This window comes from Thamnophis sirtalis, unplaced genomic scaffold, assembly GCF_051295495.1.
Source record: "Thamnophis sirtalis isolate CommonGarterSnake01/CBP01778 unplaced genomic scaffold, rThaSir2_p1.2 scaffold_6, whole genome shotgun sequence".
Taxonomy (NCBI): Eukaryota; Metazoa; Chordata; class Lepidosauria; order Squamata; family Natricidae; genus Thamnophis; species Thamnophis sirtalis.
In genome coordinates this window covers 95,050,607-95,065,280 of record NW_028261386.1, presented here as the reverse complement: position 1 = coordinate 95,065,280, position 14,674 = coordinate 95,050,607, and the positions used below count along the sequence as shown (strand labels likewise).

The 14,674-nt window shown below is 39.5% G+C and overlaps 1 protein-coding gene across 2 annotated transcripts in view; it reads left to right on the top strand.

Annotated features, from left to right (window-relative positions):
* TMEM200A (transmembrane protein 200A) overlaps positions 1-12,108 on the top strand; it is a 51,755-nt gene extending 39,647 nt beyond the window's left edge. For both annotated transcript variants that reach the window (XM_014053713.2, XM_087718498.1), the window contains 2 exons: positions 5,398-5,517; positions 10,545-12,108. In XM_014053713.2, the coding sequence (XP_013909188.2) occupies positions 10,561-12,039 (1,479 nt within the window). In that variant the 5' untranslated portion in view covers positions 5,398-5,517; positions 10,545-10,560 and the 3' untranslated portion in view covers positions 12,040-12,108. The remainder of the gene's footprint in view (positions 1-5,397; positions 5,518-10,544) is intronic.
* The last annotated feature ends 2,566 nt before the right edge of the window (positions 12,109-14,674 follow it).

Sequence of the window (14,674 nt, the reverse complement as noted above, 5' to 3'; positions counted from 1 at the left end):
TGCCTTGAGTTATTTGTATAAATAATGAGGCAGGATATAAATAAATAAATTATATATGTGCGTACGCACACAGAGAAGCCTGCCTAGAAAGTAATTAGGTTAATTTTATTTATTTTTATGATATTTAATACATGAAATTAAATTAATTTTAGTTCATTGTCTAGGCCTCATCATCTGCCAAAAGTAAGGTGACCAGATTTTCAGATTGGTAAAGAGGGACACCATTGACCGGGGGGGGGGGGGGGCTTGATTAAAAATTTTATTTTTTGTCAAAAGGTCACCCCAGGACACTGAAACCAGCATAAATACGAATCTGTTGCCAAACAAAATTTTGATCACGTGACCATGAGGATGCTGCAACGGTCACTAAGTGTGAGAAATGGTCACAACGGTCGCTAAGTATGAAAAATGGTCATCAGTCACTTTTTTCAATGCCATTGTAACTTTGGTCACTAAATGTTTTCCCCCTCCTCGAGACTCCTCACTTCTTCCTTCATTCCTCTTGCTTATCTACCTTCACCTTATCTGTCTTCTGCTCTTTCCCTCTCTTCCTTCCTTTCTCCTTCCATCCTCTCTTCTTTCCTCACTCACTCCCTTCCTCCTTTTCTCTTCCTTCCTCCTTCCATTCTTTCAGCTTCATTTCTTTTGCCTATCTACCTTCTCTGTCTTTCTGCTCTTTCCATTTCGCTTCTGTTCCTTCCTCCTTCCCTCCTTTCCTATTTCTTCCTTCTTCCTTCCTTCTGCCTATCTACCTTCACCTTCTCTGTCTTTCTGCTCTTTCCCTGACTTCCCCTTTCCTCCTTCCCTCCATCCCTTCTTTCCTTTCTACTTCCATCTTTTCTTCTTTCCTCTCTCCCTCCCTTTTTCTTTTTTCCTTCCTTCCTCCTTCCTCTTGCCTATCGACTTCATCCTCTTTGTCTTTCTGCTCTTTCCCTCTCTTCCCCTTTTCTTCCTACCTCCTTCCCTCTTTTCTCCCTCCCTTCTTCTTTTTCTTCCTTTCTTCTTCCATCTTCCTCCTTCTCCTTCCATTATTTCTCCTTTCATCCATCTTTTCTCCTTCCATCTTCTCCCCCCTCCCTTCTTCTTTTCCTTCCCCCCTCCCTCCCTCCTTCCTCTCCTTCCCTTTCTCGCACACAGGAAGGGGAGGGGGGCTTTCTAGTCACTTTCACAGCATAATTTCTTTATCTAACTTTAAAAAAACAGTGTGCAAATCAAACAAGATTTTCGTAACCTGCGAAGCACCAAGTTATTATCTTCTGTTGTTGTTACAAATTCGCAGCTACTCCATTCTTTCCAATAGGGAACTGCATTTACCAAGATGCCTCAGGTCCTCAAAGCACTGAACGCGGTTTTGCAATTGACTCCAGCGAGGCCCGGTAGCCGCCGGCTGGGGTGGCTGTCAGGGCGCTGCGGCGGCAGCCCCAGAAGCGAGTGGAAGTTCTCTGCGCGACTGAAATGGACGCCACGGCAGGAGAGCGAGGTGGCGGCATGCCATTTCACCTCGCGCAGAGAACTTCCACTCGGTCCCGGGGCTTCTGCCAGATGGTGGCAGCCCCGGAAGCGAGTGGAAGTTCTCTGCACGACTGAAATGGACACCGCGGCAGGAGAGCGAGGCGGCGGCGTGCCATTTCACCTCGCGCAGAGAACTTCCACTCGGTCCCGGGGCTTCTGCCGGGCGGCGGCAGCCCCGGAAGCGAGTGGAAGTTCTCTGCGTGACTGAAACGGATGCCGCGGCAGGAGAACGAGGCAGCGGCGTGCCGTTTCACCTCGCGCAGAGAACTTCCACTCGGTCCCGGGGCTTTTGCTGGGCGGCGGCAGCCCCGGAAGCGAGTGGAAGTTCTCTGCGTGACTGAAACGGATGCCGTGGCAGGAGAGCCGCAGGGGAGGGCGGCGGGACACGACCATGCCTCGCGGACTCGCAGTGTGGTTGCTGGGAACCGCGCAGCACAGGCGCCGCCACGCCGGCAGAAGCTCCGTGAGTCCGTGACCGAGTGGAAGTTGTTTGTGCGAGTGGCGGCAGCTGTTTCACTCGCGCAGAGAACTTCCACTCGGTCACGGAGCATCTGCCGCCCGTAGCGGCGCAGCACAGGGGCTGGCTGTGATGCGAGGAGGTGAAATGAACTCCGCAAAGGGGGAGAAGGAGGAGAGGAGGGCTGTCTCCTCCCCCCAGCGCCTCCCGATTCCCACCGGTAGCAATCCATAACATGATTACTCACCAGTGAGTAAGCGCAGCTGCAACCCCAAAAGATGAAATGAAATGGAGACTCGCGCAGGCGTGCTCAGCTAAGTGGAGTCCTGCCAATCAGTGAACTGGTTGGGATGGAAAATTTTCAGCACGCGGCGTGCTGGAAATTTTCCATCCCAGCCAGCTCACTGATTGGCTGGAGTCCAGGCCAGGCTGGGCTGGCTTAAATTTGTAGGATAGAACGGAATGATGAGCCAGCCCAGCGAGCTAGCAGCTGATGGGCGGCGGAGTGAGGGAGCTGCGAGCGCCAAAAAAAGCGTGTTTTTTTAAGAACTGTGCGGGACGCGGGAAAATTTATGAAAAGGTGTGGCTGTCCCGCCAAATGCGGGACGTCTGGTCACCCTAGCCAAAAGAGGTTCCCAGCACAACTCAAAAGAATTTAGATTAGAAATAGATCATTTGAATCACAAAAGTCATCTGTAGCTCTTCAAGGGCTTCTTTGTAGCCTGGGAAGTAGCATTCCCTGTTCCCTTGCCACTCTTGCCAATCTCCAGATAGTTTAAGTGAGTATGCATTCCCTGATATCTGGTTTGGCATTCATTTGCAGGCCTCAAAGTTGAAATAACTTCTGCTTATGGAATAAAGCAGGATCCTTATGGAAGGATTTATTGAAGTGAAATTTTCTCCTGGATTTTCCTTGATGCTGTAATCATTTGAGCCTTCTTGATCTGTTGAAAATGAAACTGTCAAACTGTAGCTTTCAAACTTAAAAGTAAAACCTTTCAATGGCTACTTGTAATACATCTTGGAAGACTTAAGGGCCACATGAGTAACGGGGGAGCAGGATTGCTGGTTTTTTCTTAGCTTTTTCTGGAGAGTGTTTTAAGCCTATATTAAAGCTTACACTATACGTTTTGCATGCTTCACATCTCGGATAGCAAAGGAGACCCTTGGAAAAGTATAGGCAGTCTTACAAGAGTTCATTTAGTGACCGTTGAAAGTTACAACGGCACTGAAAAAAGTGACCTAGCCATTTTTCATGCTTAATGGCCCTTGCAGTATCCCCATGGTTATGTGATCAAAATTGGGATACTTGGCAATTGGCATGTATTTATTAGAGTTGCGGTGTCCTGGGCTCGTATTATGGTCCTCTTTTGCAACCTTCCAATAAGCAAAGTCAATGCTTTGCTTCAAACCTTAAAAAATTATCAGCTTTCATGGTACATGGTACAGCTTTCATGGTAAAATTAATCTGAGAATAATAAAAACAAAAATAGGAATTGTATGTGACATGCTCAATTCTTAAAAAAAGGAATATAAATATGTAATTCATATGTAATTATGGCACTCTTGTAGGTTTCAGTTTACATTTCTACATTTTTCCATTCTACCTTTTTGCCTCCCTGAACATTGGTATTTTCTAATAGTTGGAACCATACACAATTTTTTCCAATTTACAAGTGTGTCACATTATAAATCCATAATTTGGCAGTCCTCACATTCAGAATGAAATGATTGTCCAAAGCATCTGTAAGATATTACATTGGGAAGGCTGAAATCTCTATCTCTATCTAGCGTACAGGATTCATGAAGTAGGGTATTAACATTAAGTACCATATGTTTCCTCCATTCAAATGTTGAGCCAGTAATGGCAAGTTTATTATACAGTAGACGATAGATCTATGGGATTAACAATTAAGGTTGAAGGAAGATACTAAAAGACAGGTGAAGCACTGAACAGTGAAAATGATGAGTTTTAATTATGCAGACTGCTCATTCAATGGGATTTAGTGAATAATAATAGAACTAGAAGAGGAATAGATAATGATTGCTAAGGTACACGGTATCATTTGATTTTGATAATCACACATAACACATAGTTTCCTTGGTCTAGATCTGACATAAACCTACCACCTAAAAGTATTTTCATTGCTCTAAGGGTATGCCTATCTATCAAAGGCAAATGATTTATTTGCCTTTGTAAATGTGTTATTTATTTTTATACATTTTATTAGAAGTTTTTAAAAGAAGATTAAAAAAATAACCAAAACTAATGCAAAATAAGAAATAAAAGAGAAAGGAAGAAAAGGTGCAAAAAAGACAAGATAAAAAGAAGTAGAAAAGCTTTCTGATTTCCTTTGTAGCAAATGTAAGTATGATTACAAAAAAAATTCTTCCTCTGTGGTTACAAAAAAGCTCTATCTTTTTCTATTATTTATGTCTCCCTTTTTCTTTAATCAAAGAAGTCAATTTAGCCATCTCTGCACGTCCCATCATCTGCATCATCCATTCCTCCATTTTGGGCAGTACTGGACCTTTCCACTTTTGAGCAGTGAGATTTAATAATCTCACTGCAATTATCATATATATATATAACGAAGTTCCATGACTTTTCTTCCAGCTGTTTATTCATCAGTTTCAAAAGAAAATCCTCTGGTTTCAATTGTCATCAGTCTTAGCAAATCTGTTACGTAGAAGGAGAAAGGAAAGGGGAAAAATATTGAGATGGGAAGGGTTAAAGAGCAGCCAAATAGAAAATTTATGATTAGAAATACATTTGACCTTTAATTTCATTTATACTGCTGTAATAATATTCACATCCATATTCCTAAAAAGCTTGGTATTGTACACTCTGCATATCTTTTGGCACTGGTGTTCCTGCTTGGGAAGAGAACAATTATAGTTGCCTTTAAGCTACTGTATTGTGTTATTCTCTTTGCCTCTTTGCTTCTCCTCATCTGATTTGCTGTGAATGCTGTACCTCTTGAAACTTGAAATGCTTCTTAGAATAAGAAAAATGTAATTATGCTCTAAGCAAATTAAAAGGCAGGTGGGTCTTAAGGAATATTCTTCTGCTAATCTTATTTAAGGAAGATAAATGTGGTGTTCTGATTCCTCTAACTAGTTTATTTCAATTTTAATGGATTTAATGGATAGTTTATAAAGGCATGATGGATGAAAAAGTGTTCTCAGCCTTTGTGTACTAATTCCTACCCCCACTTCCCTTTTTAATTTATTGTGATTTTTATCGCGGTAAAAGCATATTTATTAGATTGGAATGTGGAAATCAGGATTGAGGGGGAAAAGATTTATCTCAAAATAGAAAGAAGTGTCATGATTTAAGGAGCTTAGGGCAATCCACGGGAGATGGGAGAGCTTGTGCTTCATACAAATGGTTGTCCTTTTGTTTTTTGTGTGTGTTCCATTTACAGATAACTGCTGGATAGTGATGAGCGATAGTCTATAGGCAACAAGATGCGATTGCCACCACAGATGGTTCTGAAGAGAAATGATGTTTGAAAGGACAGTCTTTTAATAGTTCCTGTGTGGGGGTAAGTACATCAAGAATGAGGATGGCAGGAGTTAGGAGGTAGAAAAAGAACAACAATGGCTTGTGTGATTTCAAAAGGGTAATATTGTACATACCTCCATTGAAAAAGAGAAGGTGTCACAAGTCAAGCTTATATGGTTTGATCTCCTTGAATATATTTTCTATCAGCCGTAACAGTAGAGTGTCACCAGCAATTGGCTATCATCAGCAGCAACCATGGGAAGTGCTTCTAAGCAGAATGTTCAGCTCAAGGTTGCTCATTTGTATCATCTGTCAACCAATTACAGGTGCCCAAGCCTTTTAGTTATCCAATACTTTAGCTAGCAAGGAATGATTATTTTTTTCAGGACAGGCATTCATATTAAAGTTCCTTATTATGACAATACTTGTACTGAGCATACACATAGTCAAACATTTCTTGCTTTCTCAACCTGTTCTTAAAGTATTGTTGAAGGATTATTATAGTATATTTGCAGTTTTTACTCTTTGTGAGCACCTTCAAGTCAGTGTTACTCTAGGCAACTGCCTGGACTAGACCCTTCAATGAGCAATTGGCCCGAATTCACACGGTGGTTTGTGCTCAAAGAGTGAATACAACTCATCGTCTCCCTGTTTCACTCTAAAATTAAAATTATCAAAACAAAAGAAAATGAAGAGAAATAGCTAATATTTATATACATGGGACAAAATATATTAGAATAATTCTGGGCAGTTGACTGTGCTGGCTGGGCATAAGGGAAATATAGAGCCACAACTTCTCCTGATTGTGTGATGCAGAGAAAAGAGAGGGTAAAATAATATTACACAGTTTTTCAATGCAAATGTGTTTTCCTACAGAGAAAATAGTTTCCTTGAGATTTGTTTATCCTGAGATTCATTCAGTTCAGTTAGATACAAGAAAGAGGGAGGTTGATGATGAGAAAGTTGTTTCTTTTCAGGAACATCTTTCTGCTAATGAATTTTGGCAACCAAGCCATCGTTTCCTTTTCATCTTATTCAGCTATGGGAATAAGAAATTCTTTGTTGGGCATCGATAAATTGGAGTTGAAATAATGTGATCTCATTGGACTGAAAAGAGATGGATGCCCTCATGCGGAGTGTCAAGGCTGGCCTATAAAAGTTGGTCTCCAATAAACCAAGTATGATCCTCCCCCAGTCTTAGCATAGATGTGAAATAAGACTAGCATTGTAATAAAAGGTAAAGGTTCCCATCGCACATATGTGCTAGTTGTTCCCAACTCTAGGGGTAGGTGCTCATCTCTGTTTCAAAATCAAAGAACCAGTGCTGTCTGAAGATATCTCTGTGGTCATGTGGCCAGCCAAAGGCGCATGGAATGCTGTTATCTTCTCAACAAGGTGGTCCCTATTTTTTTACTTGCATTTTTACATGCTTTCAAACTGTTAGGTTGGCAGAAGCTGGGACAAGTAACGGGAGTTCACCCTGTTACATGGCGCAAGGGATTCGAACCGCTGAACTGCTGACCTTTCTGATCGACAAGCTCAGCATTTTAGCCACCGAGCAACCAAGCCACCACATCTTTTATCATTGTAATAGCTTTCCTCAAATTACTATCCTCCAGTTAAATTTCACCATCTCTTTCCTTTCTTCCTTCTTTCCTTCCTTCATATCACTACATAATACAAAGAACAGTAGATTATGGCATCATAGCATTCTTTCTTCTTTTTTTTGTTGCATTTCACTGACCACACTACCCAATGCAGGATCCTCATACAATCCTGGACAAATGGCTATCCAGTCTTTCCTTCCCTAGATGGAGCATCTATGACTTTAGGAGGCAAGTTGTTCCATTGCTTAGCAGCTTCCATGGACAGGAAATTCCTTCTTATTTCAAATTTGAATCTCTTACTGTAGAGCTTCCATCTATCAGTTGCTTTGTAAAACAAATCCATACTATTTCTCCTGTGACACCTCGTCATGTATTAAAAAACTGATATCACATCTCCCTTTAGCCTTGTCTTTTTTAGGCTAAACATTTCTATAGGATTTAATCTATGCATCCCTTGCATCCCTTGGTCTGGATACTTTGGGATCAAGGCCTACTTATAGGTTGCATTTGCAGAATTATGGTCTGAGTCTTTAGATTTTCCCTATATTGTAATCACTGAACTGAAACCATATAAATTTAACCTATGCCAAGGCTTCCTGTGTCTTTGGTATATATACATGGTGTTATTCCTTGCGGGCTGGTTGAAGACAGAGCAAATTCATAATCTACTTTGAATAACAATTAGACATATTTCATCCAGTAATTCAATACTTGATTAGCATGAGGTTTTGTCATAGAATAATTCAGTCGGAGATGCACACTAATGTTTTTGGGTCCATGTTTTGGCATGAAGGTGAAGTAATCCAGATGACCATGAAATGGCAGCAAAGACATAGAAAAATCTTAACTCTTTGCTCCCATCTATTGGCCATCAAGGGTTCTGCAGATTAGATGTGGGAACGGCTTGGCCAAAGAAAGGACACAGCATGTGTCTTCACAGCTTAGGGAGAGTGTGTCAGGTTACTGATCCGTCTAACCCAGTGCTATAAACACTGGCTGGTGGCATCTCCCTCTGATTTGAGACAGGATTTTCCACTCTCATCTGGAGCTGCCAAGTCTTCTCCATGTAAAGTGTGTGGTCTGTCATGAAAGTTTTTGCCTTTTCAAAGAGTCCTGATGTATAGTGACACACCTAAAGTGTGAATTAGCCTGAATCCATGGAGTGCTAGGATTATTTGTGTGACCCTTAGATCTGTTTTTAGTCTCAGTAAATCTGTAGTGGATATGCCACGTTCTGATTCTGTGCCCCTGCTGTGAGGCTGGCCGACAGTAGTATACCTACCTCTTCTTGTGCTACTGCTGTCATAGCAACCTGCTGTACCACCAGGCCTACCAAAAGGCCTGTAGTCTCTGTGTTGGTGTTCTCTTGTTGCTAAGCAACTGCACTGCTTGCTCCAGGCAGCCTTAGCATTTTCTTAAAAGTCCTTTCAGCCGCAACCTGCTATTCACTTCATAGAACCCAGCCCACCTTATGAATTCATAGATCTGCTGCTCTTTGTACTTCATATAATAAATGTCTGTGCAAAGAGATAAGAGTTTCAAGTTTTGGAAAAGTTGTTTCAGCATAGAAATCTTCTCCCAAACATGCCAATTGCTCACTGTCTTTTTTCTACTTTTACATTCCCTTGCAAATTGGGTTGTTCCGATTTTCATTTTTCACTCCCTTCAGTATAAATCATTGAAGCATGCTTTCATTTCAGTCTATTATATCAGTCCCGTGCCATCTAACATGCTTATAGCTTCAGTGGCTAAATCTTCCTTGCTTTTTAAAAGGATAAAGTTTGGGTTTGGTGTAATTTAAAATGGTTAGTTTCTCACTACTCATTTTATCACAATGAATTTTTTTTACAAAGAACCCAGATAACTTCATATTCTTCATATTCATATTCTGTTTTTTGCTTCCTTCAGTCTTGGTCAGTATTGCTCTTAAACCTCATGCAACATCAAGTTATCCAACATGAATTTCTGAAATTTCCAAGTAGCCCTTTAATTAGAGATATCTTGTTGCTTTTTTCTTTAAAGCAGCTTCTGCTTCTTGGTTCTCATTCTTAATTGGATTAATTAACCATTGTTTACTGAACTGACTTGGCAGTCCTAGATCAATTCTTAAGTTTCTGTTCCTTGCTGGGCGAGAAGGATAGGCTTAAATTGTTTGTGCAAATAATCCCTGAAGAGAAAAGAACATTCATTGATCTTGTTATTATACCTATGCAGTCTCATCTCGTATGAAATAGAGACTTCCTAGTGGTTTTCCAATGCTCATAAAAACTTATTTCCTACCTTTAAATAGCACAATGCCTAGATTCATGAAATCCACCATGCAAAGGGTATTGTAAAATACAAACTGAAAGGTTAAAAAATGATTTTGTTCTAAAAAAATTATTGGGATGCCTCAAAGGCAATCTTGAACCTAGATGCCACTTTTTCTATCTCAGGCATTGATGAAGTCACAGTTTCAACTATTGGCTAGGTAAATCAGGAACCTGTAGGAAGCAATGCCTGCACTATATGATCCTGCAGTTAATGACTTGAGTATTTTAATGACTTGGATCTTATGAAATAACCAAGAAATAGTATTACAACTCTTTTCCAGACTGGCATCTAAAGTCCATATTCTTCTTTGTTACTGATTTTGTTAGATAAGAAATTTTACTATTGACCTGGCATTTAATTTATTAAGGACATTCTTGTTGCTTCTTTGCTCTGCTGGAAGTCCATGTACAGCAGTGTTTCTCAACCTTGGTGACTTTAAGTCCTGTGGACTTCAACTCCCAGAATCCCCCAGCCGCTGGGGGATTCTGGGAGTTGAGGTCCACAGAACTTAAAGTCGCCAAAGTTGAGAAACACTGGTGTACAGGTAGTCCTCGACTTATAACAGTTCACTTAGCGACTGTTCAAAGTTACAATGAGTCTGAAAAGGTGACCTATGACTATTTTTCACACTTATGTCCATGGTCACATGATTTACATTTGGATGCTTGACAAGTGGCTCACATTTATGATGGTTGCGGTGTCCCAGAGTCATGTGATCTCTTTTTGTGACCTTCTGGCCAGCAAAGTCAATGGGAAAACCAGATTCACTTAACAACTGTGCAACCCTGCAACAATTGCAGTGAATCACTTAACAAATATGGCAAGAAAAGTTGTAAAATGAGGCAAAACTCACTTAACACATTTCTCACTTAACAACATAAATTTTGGGCTCAATTGTGGTGGTAAGTTGAGGGCTACCTGTATTGATTTACAACTAAAATATTTTTTTATAATTACATAGGGCAGTTCCGTGATATATTCAGCATACATTATGTGAAACACTCAGTCTTCATATTATGAAGAGTTCTGAATGTGCTAAATTACATGTTAGAGTTACACAGTTTTGAAGGGTTAGAAGTACTGAATGCTTCATATTTAGTGCCTGTTGTAACTTTTTGAAGTCTTTTGTTTTTGCTTTCAATTTCAGATCAAAATAGAAAATTATGATAGCTACTGGGGGAGTCATAACAGGACTGGCTGCCTTAAAAAGGCAAGATTCTTCCAGGTCCCAACACCATCTCAATCGTGCAACATCACCAGCTCCTGAGGAGCAGAAACCAGTCAAGCGTCGACCAAGGACAGATGTGGTTGTAGTCCAAGGCAAAATCCGGCTATATTCCCCATCAGGATTCTTCCTTGTCCTGGGAGTGCTGATTTCTTTCCTGGGAATTGCTATGGCTATTCTTGGTTACTGGCCCCCAAAAGACTCATTCCTAGAGCCTGAAGACAGCTTGTCACTAAATGAGACTCGGTTAATAGGAAAAGGAGATGGGTTTATTATGCGCTTCCTTGAGCAGCATTTACATTCCGACAAAATGAAGATGCTGGGGCCTTTCACTATGGGGATTGGAATATTTATTTTTATTTGTGCAAATGCCATGCTCCATGAAAACCGGGACAAGGAGACAAAAATTATACACATGAGGGACATCTATTCCACTGTAATTGACATCCATGCTTTGAGAATCAGCGAGCAAAAGCAGCTGAACGGTGCCTACACCGGCTTAGCAGGAGAGAATGAAATCAAGCATGGTGGAAGCTCTTGTGCATCACGGCTGGCTGCAAATACAATTGCTCCTTTCTCAGGCTTTGCAAGCAACTTCCACATGGTTAGCAATGATGAAGAGGATGAATTTGCTGGAAATGAGACCAAGAAATCAATCCCAAATCTTATGTCACCTTTGCTGATGGAACACTCTGGTTCAGTCTTTGGCCTTTACCCTCACTCTGGGAAAGCCAGGGATGAAAGAAGCAGCAGCTCTCTGAAGTGTGAAACAAAATCGATTGTGTCATCTTCCATTAATGCTTTCACATTACCCGTAATCAAACTGAATAACTGTGTTATTGATGAGCCAAGTATTGACAACATCACTGAGGATTCATCAAGGAGTAGAGACAGACCTAGAAATTTGTCCATGGATTCTTTAGCTCTGCCATTAATGAATACCAGCGATAGCTACAAATCTGCCAGTGCTTTGTTACCACGCAGCAATTTATATGGAGACTCTTCCTTCAGTCAGTTCAAATCTTCAATGACTCTCGGAGCCAGCACCGGACAGCTCTTATCACCTGGTGCAGCCAGAAAACAGTTTGGGTCCAACACCTCTTTGCATCTCTTGTCTGCACATTCAAAGTCCCTAGACTTGGACAGAGGTCCTTCTACTCTCACTGTCCAAGTTGAACAAAGAAAACATCCAAGCTGGCCACGACTGGACCGGAGTAACAGCAAAGGTTATATGAAACTAGAAAACAAGGAAGATCCTATGGACAGACTTCTCGTACCACCAGCTACAGCGAAGAAGGACTTTACTAATAAGGAAAAACTGTTGATGATTTCCAGATCTCACAATAATTTGAGTTTTGAGCATGATGAATTTTTGAGTAACAATTTAAAGCGTGGCACTTCAGAAACAAGATTTTGATGGTCAGATGACTATGGTTAATATATTTGACAGTATTTATTTTATAAAATAAACATTTAAAACCCTCCCTTTCATTCCTTTTCAGCACAATCTTGTTTTTATTGAATATTTCTCTCTGATTAAGATTGATTTGTGTTTGCTAATATTACTTTATTTCATCACCACAATGCCAAATGTTTAATGTTAAGTGGCTTGTTCATGAAAATATGGCCCTGACATAATGTTATTTGGTTAGTGATTGCATTAGGTGGTAATTGTATGGTGGATTAAGAAATGATAATGTCTTAATTTACAGCTACTATGCCACTTACCATTGTTCAGCATATTTGAGTGCTTTCTAGTCATTTCTTCTTTGTTTCTACATAAGGATGTTTTGTTTTTGTTTTTGTTTTTCATAGTTAAAGGTACAGTTGTAGCTGAATAAATAAGTTTCAGTGTTCAGAATCATTAGAGACTGCAAGTTTAAGAATGATGTTTTTGGCTCATGATGGAAATGGATGTAAAGAGTGCAGTACCAAAGTCATATTTGGTATCATTTGTAGAATCAACAAAGGTAATCTCAGACAAATTTCTGGATTTTTTGTTTTGCCCTCTCTTCTGTATCTAAATCTGCATCTGTTACCAGAGAAAATTGTCATTTGCCTCAGTTGCTGCTGTTCAAAAAACAAAAGTCTACATCTAGCCTGAACATGGAGAATTGCATAATGGATTTGAATTTAAGCCAATATGTTACAAGCAGAAGACCCAAAACTATGGCCTGAAATAATGGAGAATGCTAAACTATCACCTACTTTCATTTATTAGTTTGCATCATATATATATAGGACATAAAACTAGATCTTTTGTTATTCATTACCCAGAATTGGGTGGAAGGAGATTGAAACAATTTTATCATTCTCTTCCCAAAATTATTTCTTATGCAGTTTAACACAAAGGTATTCTTTATTTGGCAGTTTATCAAGGAGCAATATCTGTTGTTCTGGTAAAAATGACCAACAGAGAGGTGTTCACAAATGTTTTTTTTATCACTTCCTACTTATCATTACTTCCTGCTGCATCTCTCTTTCCACCCCACCTATGCACCATTAGTCAGTTTACTGAAGACATGCAGATTTAGCTCAGATCCACAAGTTGGTTGGAGATTATAGGAGTTCATCATCACGAGGGCCATATATTGCTTAAACGCCAGAGAATGGAATTTTACATTTTAAAAGTGTTTACAGAGCTTGTCCTTTTGGAATATAGAAGCAATGTTTAAAGTAATATAGGACTCACACTTAACCCTCATACATATCCTTACAGTTATTTGAGAGAGGTCCTTGATGCCCTCTGACCTTGGTTGCCCTGATGATGTTACCTATTTAGGTAGTGAAACGTCTGCAAGAAAACAATCAAGCTCAGCGAGTGCCCATTTCAAACTTGAGCTACAGATATTCTCCTTTATCGTGATAATTATTTACCTAAAAATTTTTTAGGCTTCATGTATACTCGGTCTAAAATTGTCAAGTTCCTTGCTTTTCATGATTCCTAGTGGAAGATTATGGATTTCATCAGTGTTCAGATTTTTTAAAAAATAATTTCAATTTTTACAAGTTGAATACAATTGCCTCACTCCAAAATTAAGTTTGTTATTGTAATTTCAAAGTAGCTAAAAAAGAATCTCAACTGATTCCTGTGACTGATTCAATCTATTACTTATATAATGCAGGCACCCTACACGTGTTCCTAGAAACAACGCGAAGGCAGTGAATTCAGATGAAATTTTTAAATAACAGAATCAGTGTCCTGCTGCCCAGTGTAATTTTTCTGAACATGAAAAAGAAAGTTGTCATGCCTTCTACCATTCATTATGAAGCTCCTGTAGACCATGTTTCTTTATTGTAACACAACTAATTGCAGTGATAAATCAGATTGTAAAATGCCACAAAGACAGCAATACTGAGTGACACTGAAAATTATTGTTAAATTAATAAGGTGAATGTTCATTAGAAATACATTCATATGCCTCTCTGAGAAGCCTTCCACAATTTGGTCCTCCAGGTGTTTTTCCAGCCAGCAAATTAAAGTCCATGCTGTCTTTAGAAGCCCAAGATTATATGACATCAAGTTAAAGCTACCCTGAAGCCTATTTTTGCTTAATAGGCAGAAATCCATCCTTGTTTGTGGTTTTGCCTACAAGATCACAGTATTAATTGGTTAAAAGATGTTGGACGTAATATAAATAACTCAGGAACTGATCTAGCTTCTCCCAAAATAGTTATATATCAAAATGTTGTACTTTAATTGATGATGAATGATATTTTTTTCTATGATTGTCCAGCTCTGTATTCTAATAATAAACTCTCTGTGTGACAAAAGCATTACTTGCCCAGTGAATTGAGGCATAGTGTTAACTTATTAGAATTTTAAGCCTAAATATTGTAACAGAGTTGACTCAATATTTTGCTATGAAGCTTTTAATAACTTTCTGGTCAGTGTTCTTATTACATTTACTATTTTTTTTAAATAAAAGCAAAACATATAACACTGCATGTATGGTAAATGTGTGTTTCCTTAATATTCAGTAGTTCTGCTGTTATATTAATAGAGGGAAAAGACTGGGTCATTTTTCTCACTTTGATATATGCTCTTGTTG